This window comes from Enoplosus armatus, chromosome 4 (genome assembly GCF_043641665.1).
Source record: "Enoplosus armatus isolate fEnoArm2 chromosome 4, fEnoArm2.hap1, whole genome shotgun sequence".
NCBI classification, from domain to species: domain Eukaryota; kingdom Metazoa; phylum Chordata; class Actinopteri; order Centrarchiformes; family Enoplosidae; genus Enoplosus; species Enoplosus armatus.
Window position 1 is genome coordinate 4,655,527 of NC_092183.1, and position 26,258 is coordinate 4,681,784.

The 26,258-nt window shown below is 43.0% G+C and overlaps 1 protein-coding gene across 1 annotated transcript in view; it reads left to right on the forward strand.

Moving 5' to 3' along the window:
* The window catches only part of kremen1 (kringle containing transmembrane protein 1), a 52,559-nt gene that overhangs the window by 13,179 nt on the left and 13,122 nt on the right, over positions 1-26,258 (forward strand). Inside the window, exons 2-3 of the mRNA XM_070904960.1 lie at positions 6,903-7,065; positions 15,145-15,236. Coding sequence (XP_070761061.1) covers positions 6,903-7,065; positions 15,145-15,236 — 255 coding nt within the window. The remainder of the gene's footprint in view (positions 1-6,902; positions 7,066-15,144; positions 15,237-26,258) is intronic.

Sequence of the window (26,258 nt, forward strand, 5' to 3'; positions counted from 1 at the left end):
TATGGATCTGAGTGTGGCTCGCTGAGCATGGATCAAACTATTATCACTGGAGCAACATGAAACGTTGAAATCATCCTGCGAGAGAGCGGACGGGAGGCGAGCCGAAGCCACGCGGGCCGCACACAGCTTATATAATGTTATCGCAAATAGATGAATGCCTTTGAGACGCCGGCCCAGTGTGAGGAGAGGAGTTGGGTAATTGACAGACGTGTGCACTGAAACCCACACATGTAAGCTCACACACACACACTCAGTGGGTGATAGCTACGGTACTGTGATGAGTGGGTGAAAATGGCATCACCACAATGACACTGACCCTACCACCGCAGGAACAAAAGGAGCCTGTGTGCATATTTCAGTGTGTGTGTCCTCCCTTCCCTTCATCATCGGATTCATTTTAAAATACTGCGGCTGGTCTACTGATGAAAATTGCTCCCTTTCATTCTTACTGTAAGTGCATCTGGGGGGGGTATAGGCATGAGGAGGAGAAGGAGAGGAGCTGGAATGATGTGGGTAGAGGTGCAGATTGAAGCGTGTTTTGTCACTGCATATGTTTATCAGGGCATCTGACAGTGCAAGTCGACTGAGAGATCATTTTACATCCATTTATTGGCAAAACAAAAAAGAAGAGAGCAAGCTTAAAACACCCCCATGTGAGGCACGCAAGGCCATTAGCGACAGTGAGCCATCATGGCTTGTATCAAAAGCCATAGATCCTCTATCAAAGGCTGCATGCGATAGGGAACCCATATGGGGTTGTTATTTTCTTCACAGAGGACATGCACAAGACATATTTTCTCTTTCTTAAGCCCTGCGTCGGTTGTTTGTTTGCTGGTAAAAGGCCCCAGCACGCAGCTGCGCCACAGAGCTCCTCTGGAATGAGATTTATACCTTCAAACTCAGACCCCCTGGCGTTGGAGACGCTAACTCGGTGTTTGCTGTTAATTTTACAAGCCTGGTTTTTGTCTGCCTTGTCTATAACGTGGGGAAATGTGAAATAAACCCAGCGTTCACTTCATTGGTGCTATGCACAAGAAGGAGACAATTAGAGCCTGGGTTAACAATCTGCAGGATCATAAAAACAGTCTTTGTCCCACCCTGACTCACTGTGTTTTCCTCTCTTCTACCTTTTTTTTTGGTACATCATTTTGGTTCCTCTGCCATCACTCTGTCTTTCACAATCCTTCCTTCAGTCTCAATGCTCTGCTCTAATTTGCAGTTTGGTTTAATTTAGGATGGATCGATCCCAGACACACTAATTGTGCACCTTTAGAAAGCTCTGAACCGAACACCCTCAGCCCATCTATGCTCTACCCTCACTTATAGTCCCTGCTTTCTCCTGGCTGCACACGTTTTGTTTACTCTGGTGTCAGAGTTGTTTTAGAGCAGGTTCAGTGGCATGTGTTGAGTATGCGGGAGATTTCCCTTCTATTTGTTTAACCCTGTAACCCCAGTCTTCTTATTGTATGGAGAGGGGTGTGATTGTGTGGATGTGTGTTAGTGTGTGAGAAACTATGGAAAACAAAGACAGCATTAGAGGTGAAGAAGCTTTTAATCATGTTTGGAAATATGGCCTCTTTTTTGGCAGCTGTTGATTATGACCTGAGGAAACAGTAAGGAGGTGCCAGAGGGAGGTAATTGAACGCGACACCTCATCCGCCCTCATGTCAGGTTGGCTGGCGGGTCTCTGATGTCGACATTTTGCCAGCAGTCTTTTTCCCCAGGGCCTCAGCAAGTCCCTGAATGTCCTTTACGTCATTGTCAGAGTCTGCAGCCCATCAGTCACCCCTTGAACGCTTGCCAAGCAAAACTCAAAATCGTCCCACCTTGTTCCATCCTTGTCCACTCACGGAGTCAAAACTACCCTTGGTCCATCTGTGCTTTTGTCAGATATCACCCTGGCCACTATGGGAAATCCTGCAAAGGTGGATGTTTTATCTGCTTCGTTATGTTTTGCTGATTGATTTTTCAAAAGCGCTCGACGTTACTTTACACTTAAATTAAGGGCCAGAGAGCGGCTTGTGGCAGAAAACCTTTTATGCTTTCCATTTTTGCGACAAGCAACTTCAAACACAGGGTTTTTTTGGCAGCGCGTTTAGCCCACCGCTGGCTCCAGCAGATTAGGCTCTTTCCATTACTGAGCTAAATAATAGGGGCCACACTAGAAAGAGATGGGGCCATGTTTTATAGGTGCTACCCAGTAACTTTGGCAGGGAGTCCTGTGGGTCTGTGGCTACTGTGGTAGTGAACTCGGGAGGTGGTGCAGCGGAGGGTTTTTTGCAGGAAGAATGGTGGTGATGGAGGCTATTTTGGGACTGAATGAGGTTTATGGCCTGGTTATCTGGGGCTACAACCTACGACAAAAGCATGAAATGAAAAGAAGGTCTGTAAAATCCCATTGAGAAGTCATTGTCTGCAGATTTAAACTAGTTAGAGGCATCTGTTCTCATCACTTGGGAGGGGCTTTTTTTTTTGCACTTTCATTGACCCTCTTGCATGAGGGCACTTTTGAAAAACCTCTTACAGGAGAGGAGAGATCAGAGAAGCAGGGAGGGTAGGTGTGGTCCATTAACTGCAGAGCCCCCCCCCGCCCCCCAGCTCTGCAAAATCGCTGACTTCTCCTCAGCAACATCCAACTTTATTAAAAGAGCCTCACTGAATCTGTGGCTATCTGTGAAACCTGGATAATAAATGTGAAGCAATCTTACTGCGAAACTCTGAAGTCTGATGTGGTTTTGATGTGGAAATGGGTGCTGTTGGGGAGAAGGGGAACCAGATTTGTGTTGAAACCAGCTGTGTGCCCCCTGCATCTGGCCTGGTTTGGCCTTTTCCCTGGCCTCTGTTCTTACTACACTTATGGCTACCACGACGCAGATGAGGGGAAACATGTTGAGGCAAATCGCGTATTAATATTCTCTCTAATCCTTTCTGTCACCTTCGGAAGGTCTCTGAAACCTTGTATGCACTCAGTGTGCAGCCTGCAGGTTTTGGTGGTGTCAGTGCCTCTGCAAATTAGCTTTTTTTGTGCATAACACTGTACATGCATGTTTCTATCGTAGACTCATTCTGTGTAATGTTATTATAGTGGAAATATTGCTCATGCACTAAGCTGGTTTCGCTGTCCTCAGAGCTCGAAGCATATAATAAAGATGGAAGGAAGCTCTTTATGTCAGCCCTCTGTGAGGAAGCAGTCGTCTGTAATTATCGCTGCTTTTCATCCCTCGTAGCAAACACAACAAATAAGTGCTCTTGTGTGACCTGGCAACCCGTTACAGAGAAACCATTTGTTTGTAAGCTTGTTTGTTTTTGTTCTTGAGATCACATGACCAAAGCCCCATACTCTTTCTCTCTCTCTCTCTCTCTCTCTCTCTCTCTCTCTCTCTCTCTCTCTCTCTCTCTCCCCTCCTTCTTTTCTCGGAGCATCAAGTGCATTTGAAGTTGCAATGTGGAAGTCATTAGCCACAAATCCCAACAAATATAATAACAGGGCGATTAGCTCTCTCTCAGTGATCCTCTGCTGTTTTTCTTTTTTTTTTCTCTCTCTCTCTTGTTGCCGGGGTGGTGCAGTATTCTGTGAGCGCAGGGTTTGGTCAAGGGCGAGTCTTCCTCTTCCCTTTCCCGGACTTTTTCTATTTGTAGATCTGCATGTATTTTATAGGAGGCTTTTTTCCCCCCCTTCTCGCCGTCTTTCATGCGGTGGTGGTTCTGTTTCCCATCACGGCCTATGATGAAACCACAAGAAAGCCCAGTCCCATGTGACGAGAGCGCAACAGTTGCTTGGTGACAAGGCAAGGGGTGTGAGATGGGGGCTGGGCGTGTTCGGAGGGGAGTTGGCCTGAAGTGGTGACGGTCCAATCAGCAGATGAGCTCTTCATTTCGTCCAGGACAAGGATAAAATGCTCATATCCACACCGCTCCAACGTAAAATTGGCCTTCTCTCTTTAGCTTTGATAGATGTGTGGCCGTCCGCAGGGCTCTTAAATGGACCATTCATCTTTACGATGGCCTCACTTATCTCTGAGTCCTTGCAGATCTACTACTTCCCATTCCCACCGCAAGCAAATGGTGCCTTGAAACCACATGGAACCCCCCCCACACACCACCATCTCCCTCCCGGTGGCAAAACGCTGCCATATTTACCATCTCGTCCTGGAAAGCTAACTTGGCCACAGCAGGGCGGAATGATTGCCAGCAGCGGCTCGTTCCAAGCGGACCATATGCAGACGAGCTCTCCTTCATCCCGAAACTCCAGAGTAAAGTTTCCTGAAGGAGGAGAGGAGACATTTACAAAGTCATTTGGCTCTTTCTTTTTGATACAGTGCATTGAGCAGCGCTGCATGCAGCCAAGTTCAGTCATTTTAATACCCGCTCTTTTCGAGGAGAAGATATTTGAAGGACGTGAGCTCATTTGGGATGCAGTCGGCTGCCCTGTCCCTGCCTGATGTTATCCTCTGTGACTGGGGCAGTAACAGTGGTGATTGCTTTTGGGGAGCAGTGACTCATGATTGTGCTTGTGCCGCTGCCAAACTCTCAATAGCAGTGTTTCCTTCTCTTCCGTTGCAGCGGCTGCCGGCAGTCAGAAAAATGGAAATGCAATAAAAATTCATCATTTGATTCCTGTCTTCCCAAAGTATATATCAAATTATACAACGCATATCATATCATATAAACCAATGTTGGGATCAGAACACCCCCTTATCTCCTCTACACATTAAACGCTGCTCCGTGGTGATTATCTGCATCCTTTGCACATGCAATAATTGAGACCTTCCAAATGTGCGTTACTTAACAGGCCTCGCCTGTCCTCTGGGTGTCAGCCTGGCGATAACTTTCCTCCACCCCTCTCATCGCTCCCTCGTGTGAGGGTAGCAAGAGCATGACCCCTGTTGTAACACCATTAAGCTGTTTTTCTAATTTTATGGAGTCGTGTTCTGCCTCAGTCACTCTCGAGTGGATTTACGATCCGGTGGTTGATATCCTCGCATGCCGAGGCAATATTCATTTGCTAAGAGAGAGGGGAACCATTTACAGACAATAGAGTGGCATCATAATTGCAGGAACCTGACACCCCGGAGCTCCTTGCTGCTGTTGAGCTCCTGTCAGCCAGACGACGGATGGCTGATAAGCCTGACTGAACAACACAGTCGAAACAACTTTAATTAAAAGCAACTTTGGCTGACACACTGAGAACAGCCTGATTTACTCTAAAATTAAGTGTTAGCAATACTTTTGTGGGAGATTCAAGAGGCTGGAATGCGTGTTTGCGTGCAAGCTAACTGCTGTAAATATTGCAACGTATGGTAGAAAGTATGGGAAACTGATTATTAAACAGATGAAACTTTCGCCCCACAATTCTACATTTATTCACTTTCTAAGCATCTTCTAATATAATCGACATACATTTATGATTTATGATTTAAAATTAAACGTTTTTATGTCTTTCGATTTTCATTGTTGATGCTTCCTGGCTCCTCTAGACTGGTGAAACAGTAGAGGAGCCAGGTAGCTGCATGAACCTGGCAGACTACAGACTACAGGAGTTGCATTACGAGGCTGTGAGGCCAAGCGATCCCCAAAGAAATGTTTGTCTGTATACGAGTTGAAAGGGGATGACAGAAAAGGCAACAGCAGCAGAGGAGAAAAGAGTAGAGGATGGTTAGAGAGGAGAGCCGACGATAAGATGCAAGAGAGGGAGAGGAAGTTGGGAAACCGTGGACTCGAAAGAGAATGAGAGAGAGGCTTGGAGCACAGCTGGCTCACCAAGGGGTATAATGACTGTCATATTGCAATGCATTAGCTCATACTCAGCCCAGACAGCTTGACTTGATGAAAGGGGCCGGTCATTGGCTAACCGCGTACATAGCAACAAAACCCCATGGAGACGAGCCAAACAAGCGAGTATTGTTTTTTTCTAATTAATGCTTGATTGACAGGCATGATGTGAAATTGTTGTTATACTTCCTTGTGCTCTGGCTTGACATTTTGACAAGCAGATAAGTTAACACTGGAAAGTGTTATTTGTACATGTTTTAATGGAAAATGCCTATAATGTATATCAGACCAACTTGTTTCCAACTTGTTGCCCTTGTGGCATCGTTTGCAAGTTAACGTGATGTATAGACAGTGAAAAGCCTGGTTTTATCCCCGCTGGTTACACTGAAGGGTATCTTGCGCTGTCAACAGTCGTAGCAATTATGAGCACCTGCAGTATGAGTAATCATAACAGTCACATAATAAATTAATATTTTCCACCGTAATGCAATCAAAAGAGGAATCCAGTTGTAGCTGTTAAAACTCTCTTGACGGGAGCCCCCCCGGGGCCCAGAGCGATGAGCGGTGATGGCTCATCATGCTCCCATCAGCCATTGTTTATTTGAATTCCCTCTTTCAGGGAAGAAAAGCCTTCCTCCAACCATTGTTTTGCCTTGGGAACCCAGCTCTCTCTCTTTCTCACTCCCTCACTCTGACTTGGCCATATGGTTGTCATACACTTCCTGGAAATTCAAGCCATGTTTGCTTTTGTTGTATATCTGTGGGGTATTTTTTTTTCTCCTGTGCTTCTGCGTTGACATTAATTGAAACAATACTTTGATTGATCTTACTTTAACACGTTTGGCCGGAGCTGAAATGAATTGAGCCCGGGCAAAGAATACAATTATTCCAAACGTATCGTCTGTGATCATTCCAAACACATTAAAACATTTTAATAGCACGAGAGTGTTTCACTGAATCCAGATTTTCAATAAAGAAGGTCACATATGTGGCTGCCTTTTACATGCCTGTTTAAAAGTTATCGCCAAGCTTTTGATTCTTAAAAATCTTGATCTTAATGGACGTCTAATCGCTCATTGCAGACACCAGTAAATTCTCTCACTTTCTCCATCTGATTTCTCTCTTTTCAGAGTGTTACACTGCCAACGGAGAGGACTACAGGGGCTTCCAGAACCAGACCAGCCTGCATGGTGGTAAACCCTGCCTCTTCTGGAATGAGACCTTTCAGCACCCTTACAACACCCTCAAATACCCCAATGGAGAGGGTGGTTTGGGCAGACACAACTACTGCAGGTGAATCCCTTTTCTTGATCTGGACGTTTACTGATAGTGTAACCCACGCAAAGGGTTAACTCGTTTAAAATGATGATACAAGAAGTTAACAGTATAGGATGAATTCACTGTCTCTAGGTGAAAGGTTAAATCAAGGCCAGATTGACTTTTTATGGCCATTTTAAATCACCTAAATAAGTTATGTGGCATCAAAATGGCATGGCATATGGCATCAAATATAATGCAAATAATTAACCTTAAAAGAGGCTCCCAATCTTTTCTGTTTGTGACCCCTTAATGTAAAGTGGTGCCAACGTTTTGGAGGTCTCTGAGACATCTTGGAAAAGTTTAAAATTTGGAGAAATACACTTGTTCGCTTTCTTGCAGAGAGTTAGACGAGTGTGTCTGTTTGCTAAATATGAAGCTACCGCCAGCAGCTGGCTAACTTAGCTTAGCACGAGACTGGAAACAGGGGTAAACAGCTAGCCTAGCTTTCTCTAAAAGTAACAAAAAGCTCACTAATTCACACGTTGTGTCTTGTTTGTTTAATTCATACAAAACCCGAACTGTTCTGGACCAGTAACTTCCTGGAGTCTCAGCTGGTTGCCGGGCAACGGGTCCTGAACACAAAATAGTCCAAAACCTTTTGGAAATGTCAGTGATAATATTTGAAATGCAGCATCAGATTACTTTTCCTCAAAGGTCGCACTCATCTCAAAGAGTTACATATAGCATTTTAAACATCTGTTGTATTTATTATTAATTGGTTATTCCTACAGATAGAGCTATGGGTAAAAGTTTAGTTTATTCTGTAACCCAGCATTTCTGCACTGGAAGAATAACAAGTGTTCCCTATTGTTTTTTATTGTAAAGTAATCTCCTTTTGTGCTCGAAGTCCAGCAGATTTACCACATAATTGTAAGCTCACAGTGTAAGGCCGCCAATCTTTTTAGCGGTTATGTTGTTTGTTTATGATAATCATAATTTACGTTACTGATATTAAAATGCTTTGAGTAGCACCTTTAAAACTCATCTTTCTAAGACAGGCCGATACTGATGTTTGACAGAGCTTTGAACCTCCCAGACAAAGCGTTTGACTCTCTTAATAATTTAGAACCAGGTCGTTGGCGTTTTGCAAAGGGTTGTCCTACTCAGACATTCGCCCCTGAATATTTTATTGGTGGTACCCAAACAGAACGTTTAGCCTTGTCATCACAAGGATGCAAACACGCTTGAAGAGTTTGTGTAAGCAAAATCTCCATCCCTTATCCCTGGAATGTGAAGGGACACGGTGGCTTTGGGTGTCTAGAAAACCCTTCCTTTCTATCCGTGAGTCGCACTCCAAGTTCGACTGTCAGCATTGTAGGCACGAGTGCATCAGTTCAGATTCACAGAGACGTCCAGAACAGTGGCTTGGCCCAGATTGCCAAGCCATAAGAAACAGAACACCCCCCCCACCACCACCACCCCTCCTCAGCCCAAAGCCTCTGAAACATTTTTCTAAGTCATGGTTGTAAACTCATAACGCAGCAATGCTTTGAAGTGGCACTGGACAGATTTGTTTTTACTTGAACTGGATGGGAATTCGGAAGATTTATGAGTAGGATACATGCAGAGGATCGAGCAAGGCTTTCCTTGCACATTAGGGGTGTATTATGTCCAACGAGCGATTCAAAATGGACATCTTCATTGTTTGGATTTAGTTGTTTTCTTGGCCACCGATGCAGTTAGCAGGTTTTCCAACACGGTGACAGCTCATAGCTTTGTTTCTTCCTGACAGAGGGATTTCTTTCACTCGGGGCTGTAGCTACAGCTGACTACTCTCAGTCGCTCTCAGACACCCTCCTTGTAAAGAGTCACCCATCAGCAGCGCAATGGGGTCCAAAGTGGCCACTTCATTGTGAAAAGACGAGGGATGGTATTTATGGCATGTCTGCACAGGGTCAAGTATTTGCGCATGCGTCGACGCACGTGTTTGTGTGTCTTTGTGTACATGCATAAGGAGAGGGTTATCCCACTGCACATGTTTGATTGATCACAGAAAGCTGGCTCATGAGATGTCTTGGATATTGTTGCTCAATTTGGATTGCAAATCTCCTTATTTACATGAAGTACCACTTGCAATTCAAATTCTGTTTTCCATATTTCTTCAACCCCCTTCAACCTTCAAACTCTTTCTCATCTCCCTACCCTGACTCTCTCTGTCTTTCGTCTGAGGCTTACATTTTTGCGGATGTTTCTGGCTAGAACTCCACAATAGGTGGTAATTCTTCGACTAAAGGGGGAGGTAGCAGAATGAAAGCGAGAAGGAGGGGTAAAAAAAAAAAAAAGAGAGAGCCAGGGCATTTTTGGCATGTCTGACCCTGAGGCCAATTCTGGTTTTATGAGACGAGAGCTGAGGCCAAGGCACAGGTGGATAATGCAAAGCCCAGAATCACTACATGTCTTAACTTTAACACACGGCTCTAAGTATGTATCAGATGTTGAGAAGCAGAGAACTAGAGGATTACAGATTCACTTCTCGTCGCATCACTGGCGTTTTCCCCGTGGTGATTTAGTCGAGAGGGCACAGTGGTGCTGGAGAAAGAGCCCTAACAGCCCCCACATTTCATCTTTATAGCCTGCTATAAAATATCCCAGTGAAAACAGGGAGAAACTGGGAAGAGGGGAAATGTCACATTGCAAAAAAAGGAGCACAAAGCCTCAGGAAAAGGACAACAGCTCTCGTGTCTAAGCTGAGACTTAGCAAGACTCATTTAAACAGCAGATATCACGTTACTGATCATCAGCGGAATTCGATTCAGAATTCATTTCATATCATGGAGTAGGAGTAAATGATCCACTCTTAAGTCTGGTATTAAGCTTGAACGTTGCTTTGACGTAATTCCGCAATTTTATACTTAAACGAGACACTTTTTTCACTTCTTAAGTACTTCTTTGACCTTTTCTGAATACTTCATGACATTCATCAGAAGAACATCACACAAATCAAAGTCCTGATTTATATTTTGTTTATTGTTCCCTCCAATCTACGGTTCCTACAGGCTGTTATTGGACTCTCCCCCTGGTGCATTAGTATGAGGGTGTGAAGTGCATGACAGTCCAGTGGGTGGTTGAATAGGTTTGCCAGCCATTTCCTGGCTATTTATATGCAGGTGTGTGTGTGTACTGTACAATTTATGAGTGTCCACTATGGCTTCTAATGCTTTTCCCTTACACAGATGAGATAATGGAAATGCCAGAGTGAATAGTGTTCCCCAAGTTGATTGTAATTGAATCTCCATGATGTCAGGTGCAAATCTGAGGTCAGGCCAACTGCAGCCAAGTTGTCCGCCGTTTGTATGACAACATTACGGTCCCAGTGTGCTGCTTTGTTAAATTGGAGAAGTTAATAGAAGTGTCCTGTGGGAAGATGTACTGTGTGACGCTAAAACATCAGCCATCGACATTATAGTGATCTCACAATCGGAGTAGGAACAAATTTCATGCAATAAAATATACCCCATATATGTTTTTACATTTGTCTTTCAAGGGTCGGTACACCCAAATTACAAACAATTGTGTTTTGAAATTAGTTTTTTAGCAATGCAGATAGTTTTGTTGTTGAAGTTGTGAACAAAGCACCATAGTTGCTGAATGAATTGAAATCCAGAATCCAAAAGTAAATTGAGTTATGGTGCTGATTCCATTGTCAGTTTTTTCAACAGCTAATCTTTAGCTTTCATCTGCTGCTAGCGGCACACGTCTCCAAAGTTTAAGCTCTGTGATTGGATGTTTCTTGCCAAAATGCAACTTGGGAGTTGTAGTTCACTTCTACCTCCAAGTCCTTATGTACTCAGGCTTGTACATTCGATTCGTTCTCAAAGAACCAGATATTTTTTGACGTAGTTGTTAATCTTTTGTACTGATGGTTTAACCGGGAGGGTTTAATGCCGATTCAAGCCGTAGAAGTGCTCCAACTGTGAGCCGCATAACATTTTCCATGGGAAAAATGAATGGGTCTTTTACCAGGTGATCCCAAAAAAGCTCATCCCTTTTTGTTTGTGGTTCTCCAAGAAGTCAATATCATCTCTTCTTTCCATAAACACAGTGTCCTGGTTACTGTGGATAATCCTCAGGCCCACAGCAGTTTTCATTGGACCTACTTTCTGATGAAAAAGTAGTTTAAAATTGACAATGAGGTCTGTAGATTATCCAAAGTAACGGGTTGTTTTTCTGGAAAGACACAGTTGCTGTTGGATAATTTCTCAATGTATTGTGGTGGAGGCAGAAATCTCAGAAACAGATTAAATCCTGAGCAAATAAAACCAAATTGACCTACACGGCTAGACACCAATGGAGGTAGGTGAAAAGACTTCCTTTAAAAACAAGGAACACAGTGGCGTGTTTACCAGCCACATCACGACACAGTAACATCACGACCTCGTGTTTAGCACAAGTGGACCGTGAGAGAACAACAATAGACAGTAGACTATACATATCGACCCACAACCAACAAGCCCTCTTCTTCAATACATGCATTCATGAAGCACAGCAGCAGGCAGCAGTTTGCATGCTAAATCATCCAAGTCAATTAAAGAGTCTTCTCTCGGGCAGTAAATTGCCAGACTCTGATCTGCTGTTGACCTCAAATCTCAATCCAGACAGCCCTCTCACCACCACTTTCCAATCAGCATTTATCTTTTCTCCCAGTTCTGCAAAATGAGGGACGTGTAGCTTTCATCTTTTTTTTTTTTTTTTTTTTTTTTTTTTTTTACACGTCTACTAGTTTAACTAAACAAAAGTTCCTCCAGAATCTTAAAAGTTTAACTTCTAAAAATGAATAGAAGCATGTTATTGCCAGTATTTGCACACATAGTTTGGTGTAAATTATTTTGAGATTTTTATATGCAGTGCCACAGTGCCAGGCATTTTAAAGATGATCATAAATTTCCTGATTAAGGTACCTGGAAAATGGTTATTAAGGGAAACCTTTTGAACAGCAGCTAGCCACGAACAGCTGTTTTTCCTCTGTGTTTCAGATGTAAGCCCCTCTTGCCTTCAAATGCAGGACTGGAGAGCCTGTGAGGCAAAACGCAATGTGGCTATAATTGGCTCTGTACCAAAGTGTGTGGCTCACTCCGAGCAAAATGAGTCAATCAGTGTAATTGTGCCAATTAAGTGTCCAAACATCTTCTGTGATCCACCTCTGGGTATGGGAGTGTTTCAACAAGCTCTTCTACTCAGAGCCAAGCGGGCCATGTCTGACGCACATGGATGTGAATGTAACCCCCACCCCCCCCAAAAAAAAACCTAAACACACATACACATATATACACATATGTACACACTGGCAGCAACTTTTATCAGAGTGTCTCCACAAGGGCAACGACTGCTTCCAGGTTAAACGAATGGATTTCTGTCTATCGAGGTCGGCTCTTATCTGCACTGTGGCACCTCGGCTAATCTGAGACTGTCTGCTTTCCAACTTCCGTTCCACCCTCGCTCCCATAACACACACAAATACACTGGCACCTCGGGGCAGGATTGATTATGTTTCTCTGTCAGGTGGTCTGGCCTATTCACCTCAGCCCTGTGGATGATGTTCCCATGCTTCTGCTACAAGTGTGTGTACAGGTGTGTGTGTGTGTGTGTGTGTGTGTGTGTGAAAGAGAGGGATGAAACACTATTTGGGGACCATGGGTTTGGGAGAGAGAGAGAGCTTGGAGGGACACACCACACTATTCACTGATTAAAAATGCCAGCGGGTCAGACATGGGAGGGGAGGTCTACTGAGGATGTTTTTTTTTTTTAATGCTGATGGTTGTAATTCATGTCTGCCTCCTTAGGGGGTGAGTAAGAAAGTGCAGTAAATTACATAAGTGGCTGTAGATGAACTATTGGGAGTCTTATTTCAAATAGGGCTATTACACGTTGACAGGCATGAATAAGAGAAGTAGAGAAAGGGTATATAATCCAGTGTTTTGATGGTTGGACCCAGTTTTTGCTCTTTTTGTTTCAGCAGTAGCCTCAGGCTAAACAAACAGGTGTCTGCTTCCAATCTGGGTGGAGCAACAAACAGATCCGGGCTCACGATACGGTGTCAAAATGTACTGAAAAACAAGGCTGGTTTCCTGTGAAAGATTTGAGGTTGAGACAAGTTCTGGGTTGTTTTGATGGCAGAATGGTAGCAGAAAGAATAAATAAAAATGTGACTAGATGAGCTCTTTCTTCAAACGCATTCTTGTTGCCGACAGGCTGCAAGAAATAGAGCGATAACTGTTTGCCAGATATTGAGAGTGAAAAGCTTTAAGGCACTTAAACTTGAGTTCAACCCGAAAAAGTCTTTACAACGACATCTTTGTCAATACCTCATTCTGTGTGTGAAAAGAGAGGAGGAAACTCGGGATAGTGTTTTTGATAGGAGAAGAAAAGAAATGGAAACGCCCTTCACAACTTTGCTCACAAAAGGCGAAACGGGATAGTGCAGTGCCTCAGGGCTTTTTCAAGATGCTACAATGAGGTGTGTCAAAAGAGAAGAGAAAAGGTCTCCGGCAATTACAGTCAGGTATGAAAAAAAAAATAGCGATGTCATCTTAGAAGGCTGTTTTAGTTGACAGGGTGTGTATTATCCTGAAATAGAGCTTAAAGAGCTGAAACTGCACCTAGATGAGCTCCAACTGCATATTAGCTGCTTTGATTTCATTTATCAGCAATTTAAAGTTGCCATGAGGGTCATAATTTACAAAGTCGCATGATCCCCCCAGGAGATATGGAGGCTGCAAAGAGCTTTGTATTTCTATCTTCAATCCCAATTCTCATTTGCTTTTGTAAGTGAAACTGAAAAGCAAAAGCACCGAGGGGCCTGTCAGCCCTAATATGATGGGTTAAGAGTGCCTTGATGAGGTTCAAAAGAGGCCCAGCTTCCGACAAAAGCTTTGCCCCATCACCCATCCCTTTTTTCAGGTCTGTGTCTGGCCCGGAACAAAGAGCCCACCCCCCCTCCCGACCTCCAACCTCCTCCACCCATCAAAGACCCATTGGTCTGGTCCTTGACTGACATGCATGGTCAAGCCTCCAGAGTGCAGAGGAAGAGGCAAAACCAACAAGCGCCAAGGGGTGCTACAGGGGATGATTGACATAGCTAAGATAATCTCCCTCTGAAACATTATTGAGTGTCCAGCCCTCTGCAGCTGGGTTTTCAGTTGATAGCCCGTCTTTGTGTAGCTGTTTTGCCCTCACATCGCTGCCATCACCCCTTCTTTCCCCCTTTAACTTCTTCTTTACCTATCTGATAATGCAGTGAAAATGTTTTTTTTCCATTTTTGTAAGGGTCTCTGTCCACTCTGACACCCCAAAACAACTGAACAATGGCTAAATCTCATCCTTTTAGCTTTTGGTCATCACAGCCAACATGGTAAAAGGTGGGACAGACAAAACCCGGTCACTGTGCTGAGTCTCAGCTGGTTGAACCTGCTGTCATGGTCGTGGAAAAGTTTAAATACATCCGATTTCATGAGTTTGTTTGCTCTCACTTACATATATTTCTGTACTTCAGACAGCTGAACAAGCAAAAAGGAATGATTCGATTGTGGCTTATAAATGCTACTTGTTAACAACTAACGATTATCTTCGTTATCAAGTAATCAGTCGATTATTTTCTCGATTAATCTATTAACTGTTAATTGTCAGATAATAGTCGAAAATGCCCGTGGTGACGTCCTCACGTCTTGTTTTACTATCTTGTCCTCAGCATCATATCCTTACATTTGAGAAGCTGGAACCAGCAACTGTTTTCCATTTTCGCTTAAAAAACGATTCGATCATGAAATGAGTTGCCAATTCATTTTGTATTAATTGATCGGCCGATTGACTAATCGGCTCTGAGCAGGTTAACTCCTGTATTGTGTGTTTGGTTATATTGAGTGATCACAGAGTGGGTAAGAGATGATAGAAAGTTGACCGTGGCAGAGCATCTTTCTCCACAACCTCTGTCTAACCCTGACGCCCGTCCGCACTAAAATCCACTCTGGAGAAAGTGTGGAGGGAAAAAGATGCATTATTCAGCTTTAACCAGCCGAGCGTGGGCATGGTGTAACCTTTACCCCTCCGTGTCTGCAGGAATCCCGATGGGGACGTTCAGCCGTGGTGCTACATTGCAGATCACGAAGACGGGATCTACTGGAGATACTGCGACATCCCTACATGCCAGAGTAAGAGAGTATTGCCACTCCTTTATCTTTTCTTTCTGCCTCTCTCTCTCTGCTCGGCCCTTCCATGCCCCCTGGGCCACATCATGGGCACAAGGACCAGTCGTTTTCATTGCTATGCTCATCTGCTCGCCTGCTATGAATAGCTTTTATAGACTGTATGACTTGTACACAGCTATTATCATCTAAAAAATGCCTCTAATTGCCTCCCGTCACCCCTCCTCCTGCCATGCCTGAGCCTGCCTTTACTTTAATGCGAGCTGTCAATCACTGCCTCTGTGTATGTGTGTGTGTTTTTGTATGTGTGTTCATTAGTTTCCCCTTTGGCTTGGTAGCTTGTTTTGACACGTTTTTTCGATGTGAGTGATTATGTGCATCTACCTGTTACATGATGTATTTGTATTATTTGTTCAAATGTGGGTGTGAGAGTGTCCCTGTCCAGTAATTCCTGAATGAATGGATGAATGTGTGTGACGGACTGAGATTTTGTGCTTCTGTGTGTCTTCTCTTCCGGTTTGGCACTCATTTACAAAGAGCTGCCCGCCTTTAATTCCATTACTTTCATTCTTTCCACTTTTTTAATCACTGCCGTCGAAAACAGACTTAGGTGGATCAACTACACTGTTTTTGATGCCAAAGATCACAATTTCTGCAGAGGAGGCTCAGATATAGCTTATATTTCGGTTAAGGTAATTAGATATTTCTAACTATTGACTTAATGTTATTTCAACATTTTCCTGGTGTTCTTCACTTTGCAAGGCAGATTAAGTCAGAAGTGTTATTGCATACTTTCAGTAACTAAAGGAATCTGGTGACTGAACACAATGTGGAAGATAAAGGCGGCCGCTGAAATTAAGCCAAGCAGAACTCAAATATTCTCTTAAACTAAAATAAATATTTCATTTACCATTTCCATCATGAATTACATTCCTCTTTCTTATGTAATCAACCTCTGCTTTTTTTTGCTATTTTAGTTAAACATTCCTCCTCCTTCTTCATCTATCTTTTCCAAACACTTATCTATCTTTTGTACTTTACTGTTATCTCGCCGTCTGACCCTTGCACTCCATATTGTTTTTTGTGTTATAGGAATTTAGTTTTAATACTCTACTTTTGAAATCCTTGCAACAACAGATACAAGCCTCGCCTAAAAGCCTGAAAGACAAAATGCTTGAACTTGGGGTAAACTGGTAGACAGAGGTAATCAGACAGTGCAAGGGAAAAGCTGAGACTTTGAGATGTTGTGACTTTTCTCTGCAGTAGGTACCACCAGGCCTCAAGAACCTCCCAACCCCTCTAGCTATCACACTGAGTAGCATGCTTGACTAAAGCCTGCTGTTTGAATGGCTCAGGATCCATTAACCCATCTAATAATGCCTGTTGGCAGCATGGCCTGTGTGTATCCATTTATTCGTCCATGGTGTTTTTGCGTGTTTATGTGTATAGGAGCTTGTGTGTATCCCATTAGACTTTTGACTGACCTATTTCAGACAACTGTCCATTTAGCTCACATATTCTAGGCCGATATTCCAAACCTTTGTGGTTTGGGAGGGAAAGAGGAGAGCAGCCCAAACCGTCTCTGTTTGGCGTCGGGCTCGTCCCTTATCTTTGGTGAAATTAGGCCAGCTTTTGTTCCAGATGGGTTTGCCATGTGCTGGTTCAGCCTTGTTTTTGTCTAGGATCCAGTACTGTGCAGCGTGTAACCCATCCTCGCGAAATGTGGCCCATTTCTAACGGCTGAGAGCTTCGCCCGTATCAAATGCTGTCTTACATGAACGTTCCTCTTTCTGTCGGGGCATTTAAAGTTACACAGAGCCATGTAATGTAAGAAAAGGAGAAGAGGTTTGCTGTGAGCCAGGCATCCAGTGTCATGAAAACATGCCTGTTCAGTGGAGACGGTTTCTCCCTGCAGGGATACCAGGGAGCTTTCAGACACGAATGCTCCGTCTCATCTATTGTGAAACCACAATCGCCACGTGGTGCCTCACCTTCTGGCGGTGCCTGTTCTCAATCTGCTGCGTTTGAAAGCTTCAGCTGCCAAGTGGGAGAATGCTGATGCTCTCTCAGTGTCAGTGCTCTCAGTCTGCGGCTGGCAACAAAAGGCTGAAAAACACTGTGGTGTGCCAGAGTAAGGGCAACAGTGGTCTTTGTTTTCATTTTGTCTGGATTTTGTTTTGTCTGTGCCTTCGTCCTGTCTACTTTTTTGCTTACGTTTGATGTCGCGTGGTTGGTAGTTGGTGGCCACTCGCTGAGGCACCTGGAGCCTGCCAACGGTCTGTTATCCAGCTGGGTTCCCTGTCATCTAGGGTCATGCCACCCTGGTGAGGGTGACACACCCTGCTGGAGCGCACACTGCCATTCAGGTCACGTGAGGCCAGAAACATAAAGTCTGACAGGGTGGATTATAGTGTAGGCCACGACATTTGTTGATCCTAGTAATCCCTCATGGCAGCAGTTATCATGTGGTGGAATTATCTAAACATTTCAAAAAGGCGCGCTGTCAAGGCACATCGACTACTGTACAAATTGACATTTCCACGGTGTGTCACGGTGGACGCTGGTTTTGAGGCCCTTTTCATTCCCAGGCCACTAAATGCTCAGCTAAGCATAACCTTGTCACAAGTTTGTTATTTATTGAAGTCCAGTTCCCATCTAGCAGACCAGCCTTCCTCTTCTGAAAATAACATTTCAAAAATCTCGATTTTGCTGCATTCAACGAATTAATTTGAGCTATTTTGAAAGTTCATTGTGAAATTCAGTTCAATACTGATTTATTTACGTCAAGCCCCAGTGCACAGGGCAGAGAAGGCTTAATGTTGTCTGACTGAGCAATGCTGATTCTAATGAGGTGTGAATAAAATACCAGTGGAGCCTCTGGCCAAACCAGTGGCTTTGCCAGATTAAAACTAGAGTTGACAGCTCAATCCATTATTAAGGGACTTTAGTTTTAGTTTCACTCAAGCTCAGATTCTTGGGAGGTCTTGGAAATCAGTTTTCTGGTTTCTTGTTTCCTCAAACTCAATTTTAAAGTAAATTTTACATCCACTCACACTACTGATTGAGTTGAGTGTTGATTAGTCTCGCATAGGCAGACCTATCTCTGCGCTTTGTTTTAGTGCTGTGTCAGCACTGGAGAAAGGTCTGGCTGAAGCCATTATCATTCTGGCAAAGGGGAAAATAAACGCTCTGGCTTGTTTGTATTTCTTTAAACCAGTCACAGTCGTCCTGGGTGGCGCTAAACCCAGGATGCAGCGACGGTGTCGAAGAGTTCAGACTGAAATAGTCAACCAATGGCAGGCTTATACGCACAGCCTACTTCCCGCGAGTCAGACTTTCATGCATGTTTTAGTGTTTGAACTTCTGCAGATGTTAAAATACTTGTTTACTTGACCGTTGACAGTGTGATGGTTGATGTTGAGCGTTTCCTTTCCCAGAGTGTTCCATACTGGAAGGACATTCTGTTTTGGTGAGGCTCCTTCAAGCTGACACGCGTTCGCTTGACGATATGCCCCGACTGAATTTGATTGACACAGAGTGAAACTGTCAGGGTGAAGTCCTCAAGCGCTTGCCAAGACAAAGACTGTCTTTGATCTGCGCGTTCTGAGCTCATCTCTTAACGGCATATAACCAAGAAAAACTTGTTGTGCCACTGTTCTTCCCTGCAGTAAAGAGACATGCAGCAGCTGTGAGGTGCTCTCCTCATGGGACAATCCCTTTTTAGGAAAATGCTAATTTGGAATATTTTTCATGTGGAGGATAATGATAAGAATTGTTAAGTAAAACCCAGGAATAATAGTGGGCGATTAAACTCCCACATCTCCCACTTTTTACCTTTTCAACATCGATTTTTATGGATTAATATTTTTTTTATTAATAGAGTGTGATACTGTATGTTTACAGTATCTTTTTTATTTTACACATTGTTATTGTGGCTGATAACACCTGCTGTGTTCAGTATTGAGACTCATTACAGAATTCCTGTAAGCTACTTTGTGATGCTTTAAGATGTTCCTTTGTTATAGAGTCAGTGTGTTTGCACCTGAACATTTAAGCGACTTGATGTATGACTTGAACGCCTCACTTACAGTAGGCTATACTGTCATCTATTTTAACAATTGAGGGAATGTCTGATTAACCTTGTCTGTCACCATGCAACAATACTCAGTACCAGAGGCACCACGTCCATCTGGCACGCTAACCAGCCACACCTTGAAGACATTAAAACAAAGTATGCGTTTGGCCCAAGGTTTTATTACTGAACATTGACAAAAAATATGCAGTGATGAGATATCGCCTTCATTAAGAGTGATTTATAAAGCTGCTAAATGGCGCTTTGAAGTTGTGGGACACCTGAGTTCACCTCCAGCTAAGTTGAAAGCCAAGTTGCTCTTGTTCAAACATTTGGGATGAAACTGAGCTGTCCATGGGTCAGGGGTTTAAAAGGTTTCACACAAGTCTTTTTTTTCTAACTCACTCTGCCTCAATTGCTGTAAATGTCCATCTTCTCTCCTCAAACACAAGCTGTTAAATTTACAGTTTTATGAATAGATATCACCACTTCTTTGCAGTGTGGAGATTCCTGCTGGATGAAAGAATGAATACCTGAAACAGAGGATTTAGATTTAGACTTTGTTGTCCCAGAGGGAGATTTGTTTTCACAGCCAGTTCAACGCAGAAACACAGATAGCGCAGCAGCATACAGATAACATTCATAGATCCAAGCACACAACATTGTCAGAGAGGCGAGAGGCAGTTTGCTCTATGCTGCAATGGGAACAAAACTCCTGCTGAAGCGAGCTCTCCTCCATAAAGAAAACCTGGAACATACCAGATAGCAGGGCTGTAGTCAAAATAGGGCTGCAATTAAGGATAATTTTCTTTATCAGTTAATATATGGATTATTTCCGTGGATGGAAATGTTGGTCACTCAGTATTGACTTTGGTGATTGACTTTTCCTGCAGCGCCACCTTAAGGTTGACATTTTTAATTTTTAATTTCAGTGAAATGTCTCCACAACTATTGAATGTATTGCCAAGCAATTTGGCACAAACATTCATGGTCCCCAGAGGATGAATCCTAACGACTTTGGTGATCCTGTGACTTTTCCTCTAGCTCCACCAGCAGGTCAAAGTTGTCATTTATGCAGTGATATTTCTCTGCATCCACTGGATGGATTGGCTGAACATTTTGTGCAGGTTGTTCATGGTGCCCAGAGGATGCATCCTAATGAGATTGCTGATCCCCTGACTTTTCATCTAATGTCAACAATTGCTCTGCTGTACTTCATGTTAAATGCTGTTGTTTGATTGTTCAGTCAAAAAAAAGACTGTAAAAAAAGTTCCCAGGCCCCAAAGGTATGTCCAGAGGGATTTAATTCTCTGCATTTATTCTTGATAAAGGTCTTAAATTATTAATTGATTATCAAAATTGTTGTTGATTCATTTTCTTTCAATTGACTAATTGATTAATTGTGTCTGCACCAAGTCAAGACCATGATATCCCAGTCCAAATCAGTTCCAGGGTCAGGCATGGTGGAGTTGAAGACAAGAACAGGTCAGAGAGGTGTCAAGTCAAGACCAGACAGAACCAGAGAAAACTTCACTATTCAAGATTTATTTATGAGCCTCTTAAAGATGAAGAGGTGTACCTGTCTCTGCACCAACCGATGAATACACTCAATAATTATATAATACACACAGGTGTTATTCCTTAAATTGCGTTGCTGTGGAGAAAATTACAGAATGTGGATGAGGTTGAGGGGGAAAAAAAGGCATCTTTGAAGATTTTAAAATAGGCAGGAAAAGTCAAATGGCTGAGTGAATGCCTGAGACGAGAACAAATGCGAGTCAAAATAAGCAAGAGGCCGAAGTCGAACATGTCGGACATGTGGTCTGGAAACCGAGCCCAGACTGAAGCACCACAGCCCTGCCTCGTGGCTGTGGCGGTGGCCTAAGGGATGCTTTCAGGTTCTGTTTTTGCAGTGTTCAACCCCCTCTCTGTCATTGTTTTCAGAGGCAGAATATTTCCCCTAGGTGGTCTATGTACCAGCTTTCACCACAACCAAACATCCCAACCAGCATACTGAGGCAGGTTCAGGCATCACTGGAGTGGAGAAGGGTGTGTGTGTCTGTGTGCTACGGTGTATGTGTTTGTTCCTGTAGTTGTAGTAGACAGTGTAACACCCGGTCAGAGATTTAGACCTTCAAAGGGAGGACATTTTTGTGAAGTGAGCTCATTTTGGCCATTCCTTAACTCGTTAAAAGGCTGCTGGAGGTTCAAATTATGTTAATTAAGGTTAAGGGCAGTCATGCTGTGCTGATGGTTAAGTTTTGGCAAGGAGATCTTACTGTCTGTTTATTTGTTTTCACACATATCAAAAATAGAAAAAGAAGTAAAATTATGACTTGTTGAAACACAAAGAAAGATTGATCCAGTGGAAAAGCTAAGAGGCTTATCATGTGGTTCCCCTTAAAAGAGCACATTCATCATGAAGAGCTAATAAATGTGTGTGTGCGTGCAACTAATGTCCAAAATTAGCTTTTTGGCCTCACCGCTCCAGGCTTGTAAATTATAAAATTACCTGCCAAGATTATTTTCTGCCAACCAAATTAATTATTATACATTTTTCATATACATATGCCAACCTCCTTCTTTTTAGAGCCATTTCATGTATGTTAAGTACCGCAGGTGATGTGTGAGTAGATTTAGAGGTTTCATTTATAACCTGCACCCTCATACAATGAAAGTTTTTGTCTGTCATGTTTTTCTTGCCGTTGGCCTCCTCATGGGGATGAAGTTAACTTTCTGCTAACATGAGACTTGTTAACCATCCACACACTGGAGAAACAGGAGGGATGTTTAGGCATTTAGATCAGCGAATATTGTAATGTATTATAATATAATACACAGCCATGTTTATACATACAGTTTCATTCATCATAAAATAAAGGCCATGCATGACTGAGATGAGACATTTACTGGTATTTGGTGCTTGACGGGTGCTAATTGAGGATGGTTTGTGGCACAGACGACTGTCAGTCTGACGTGTCCCCTTTCACCTGCATTAGGCCCATCCTTAAAGAGGGTTGTGGAGCTTTGAACACGCTCATTGTTATCTTACTCTGACCTCTGACCGCCTCATAGCTCCGCCCACACCTGCCCTCAGGGGAAATACCTGCCTGCAGTGTTGTGAGGAAACTCTAAGACAGAAACTAGAGAGTAGATACTCTCACAAAAACAAGCCAGAGGACATCAGGTAGATTTAATCTCTCAGCCTCTCTCTCTCTCTGGCTCTCTCCCTCTCTCAACATGGCTGGGGTTAAATCAGCCTGGGCCATTAGGGGATTAAAGGTATTGATTACGAGGAGAGCCGGTTGTGTAGAATGTTTGCTAATGAGAACGAGTAGATGGCCATTGTTTAGTGCTTGTCTTTGGAAAGAGAAAGAGATGAATAGCGGGTCAACCAATTCAGCTCTCAGGAATAAGGGCTCACAGCCAAATGTGTATCAGCATGGTTCTGCGTCGGTGCACTAAATGTAATTTTATTATTGGATATTGTTCAGCTAGTGTAATTGCAGCTCACAGTAGTGTGTGTTTTGCCATTTTGCCTGTTGTCAGCCAAATTTCATGAAAATGTATTAGCATAGTCTATAAGATTTTTAATTGTGGACAGAGATACTTCATGCTAGTGGCTCTGTTAGGCTGTGCACTGTGCTAAATGCTAACATCAGCATGCTGCATGCTCACAGTGACAATGCCAACATATGTTTTAGCTGTCATAATGTTTACAACATACTAGCCCGCAAAACTTGCTAAATAGGTTTAACACAAAGTACAGCTGAGCTACATGCAAGTTTATCCAATTTATCCTGAAGGGGGCATGAATGTGTGTCCCAGATTTCATGACAAAATCAAAGCTTTTCTTCGTGTGTTCTGTTATTATTTTGCTAATATTTGTCTCTATCATCATGCTGTCATTGTTTTGAAGCAGAGGCCAGTGATCGCAAAATATACACACATAGCGAATCACAACTTAAAACAAAAATGAATATAATAAAGTAGCCGGCTGGACTTAAATGAGTAGTCGGCTGTTTCTCTTGTTCCATCCTCAGAACAAAAAGTTTCATGCTTAGATTCAGGACTTTTAGGCTTTAAGAAATCAGCATGCTGTTGTGGTGGTCATTACCTTCATTGTCATTACTGGTGCTTGTAGCTGTTAGTCTTGTGTCACCTACACTCACGATTGTTTCAAATGTCTGGAACGATGCTTTTTTCTAGCTTTCCATTGTAGTTTCTCAGTGTCCTGCCTCAGAAAAGTAGTTTTATGCCAGTTGTAAGATGTAAGAATTATGCACGTTTACTTTGAAACGATCAATTGAAAGTTGTGTGTTTGTTGTATGGTTTGGGATTCATTCATTAGCTGATTGGAATTAGGAATAAAACATTTTCTTCTGTTCACACTGATTAGAAAACTTCATGTGATGGAAAGTGAAACTTTTTAAATTGTTAATCGTAACACATCTTCTATATTTGGCAAACTTTTTTTTTTGCACATTCCTGGGGACTTCACCGCCGCTATTGACGTCCAGATAACCAGGACAACCTGCCACAGTAGACAAACAAGAAGTCGATCTGTTTGAGAGTGAATGATGGTGAATGGAAGTGCGACGCTGTGCTTATCTAACGCCCGAGGTGGTCACAAAGTGTCTGCTCATCTTATCATTTCCCAGTCGCCCCCGTTATCAAGTCCCCTGGGACTCCTCGTGACACAGGCTATTTGGTTTGTTAGGGAAGGCAGAGTGATGCAGCGTGGCGGCCATTTTTCATCTCTTCCCTGCATTGTTCGGCCCGGTCTCTGAGAAGGCACTAATTATTCATTTAAAGCTCTGGCTCTTCCCTCTTCCCTCTAATTAGATGGTTAGTCACTCTCCCAGGGCCCCGGGCTGGGGCATTGATCTCCTCCATCTCAATCATGTTATAACTCAGCCTCCACCACACACACACCCACACCCACACAGACATTCACACACACACAGAAACGTTTAAATGGGATATACAGGCCATACAGATACAGTAAACATGCACGAGATATACTGACACAACATACAGTGGAGGTTCTTTCTCTCTTTCTTACTCTCTCCCACTATCACACACACACACACACACACACACACACACACACACACACACACACACAGCCCAGCAGTGTGTTTTGAACATCACACTAGAAAAGTCAGATACAAACACTTCAATTATTGTGTCCAATAATAAGTCCTTTATAATCTAACTGTAAACTGTTCCCATTTACAGGCTGGAGAATTTATGATCTCCATAGAAAAGCAAAGCATAAACTCAACAGAAACACATAACAGCAACTCCCACCTCCTTACAAATAATAAGGAGTTTCCAGAAATGGTCGTCCTGGGGGAGTTTGTGGCATATTTCTCAGTTTCTCTTGTGTTCTCGCAGGCTGCGGTGGAGTCGATGAGACTAATCACAGGCTAGATGAAACGCAGCAGCTGTATTTGTTTATGTATTGAATATACTGTACGGGGTAATAAATGGGGCTGAGACACAATGAAAGGGAGACAGAGCGAGGAATAAAGGCAGAGAGACAGAATGGGACGGGGGGGGTCACATAAACACCGACTGTGATAAGCGTTGTTTCCTTGCTTTGTTGCACTTGGCATCCCTGGGAAGGCAGTGTGTGTTCCAGGAGGTGTGTGTGCATCAGATTTGAATTGTTAATCTGCTGGTGGTGCATTGTTTGGTTGTTGGGAATGTTGCCAAGGCTTCAACATACCTGTGTTGAATTACTTGCATCAAAGCTTTTAGCACTTGAGGAATGTGCTTTTAAAATCCTGCTTCTTCTCTTCTGACCTCACGGCTTTAACATCCCTCCTCTAATGTGGAAACGCTAATGACTTTTTTTTGTCTCTGGTTACAGTGTAATTGGATGTTAATGAAGCAGCGGTAAAGGATGATTTTGGGACACGGTGAATGTTAAGGCTCATTTTTTTTTTCAGTGTTTCCTCAAACAATTCGATTTCTTTCATGCTTCTACCAGAGATACTTATCAGGGATAAGAGATTTCCTCTTGAGTAATATCAAAACTAAATCTCTGAGATGTCAAACTCAATGTAAGAAAACAAATCCATGAAAGAAATCTCTGCCTACAAAAATGTTTCAAGGCTAATGAGGCATAAAAAGAAAAACATTTAAATGTTTATGCATTCAAAACTGTCTCAGTACAAAGCATGTGATATTAGACAAAAATGTAAACACTGAAAGAAGAGAAAGGTTCAGCATAGCTGCACTTCGGGACTGATGCATGACTCTCTGCATAATGATGTGGAAAGAGAATCTGTTTTCTTGGTGTGGATGCAGCTCAGCTGGTCTGTGCTTACATTTTGTCATTACTGGAAGTTACACCTTTGACAGAAGGTCTCTTGCCAACGTCTTCAGGTGTTACAGTCTGCCTCACGTTGAGCCTCTCAACTGCCTGAATGTACTCTGCATGAAATTAGGGCTGCAGTTTGCGATAATTATCATTATCAGTTAATCTGCTGATAATGTTCTCGATTTATCATTTTGTCTATAAGAACATTCCCCACGGCCCAAAGTGATCTATTGTGATAGTTTTATTCTACCAACAGTCCAAAAGCCAAAGGTATTATACTGTCATACATGACGACGAAAACCAGAAGATAGATCCAGCAAATGTTTGGCAAACGATTAATCAATTATCAAAATAGTTGCATTGCCGCTCTACATGAAATGGATCAGCATATATAAAGACAAACAAATGGGGAAATATAGCTGAAATGTAAAATGATTTGATATACGACAAAGAAAACAATTGGGAATGTAAAGGAGACGTTAGAAATTATACTGCGAACGGGCATAAATGTCACCATTCATTATAGAAACCCCACGCCGTCACCGACACAGTGAATCCACAGTGGCGATATCGTTTCTGATCTGTGTGGGCGCTATCAGTCAGCCCCGTCAAACTGACCTTTCAT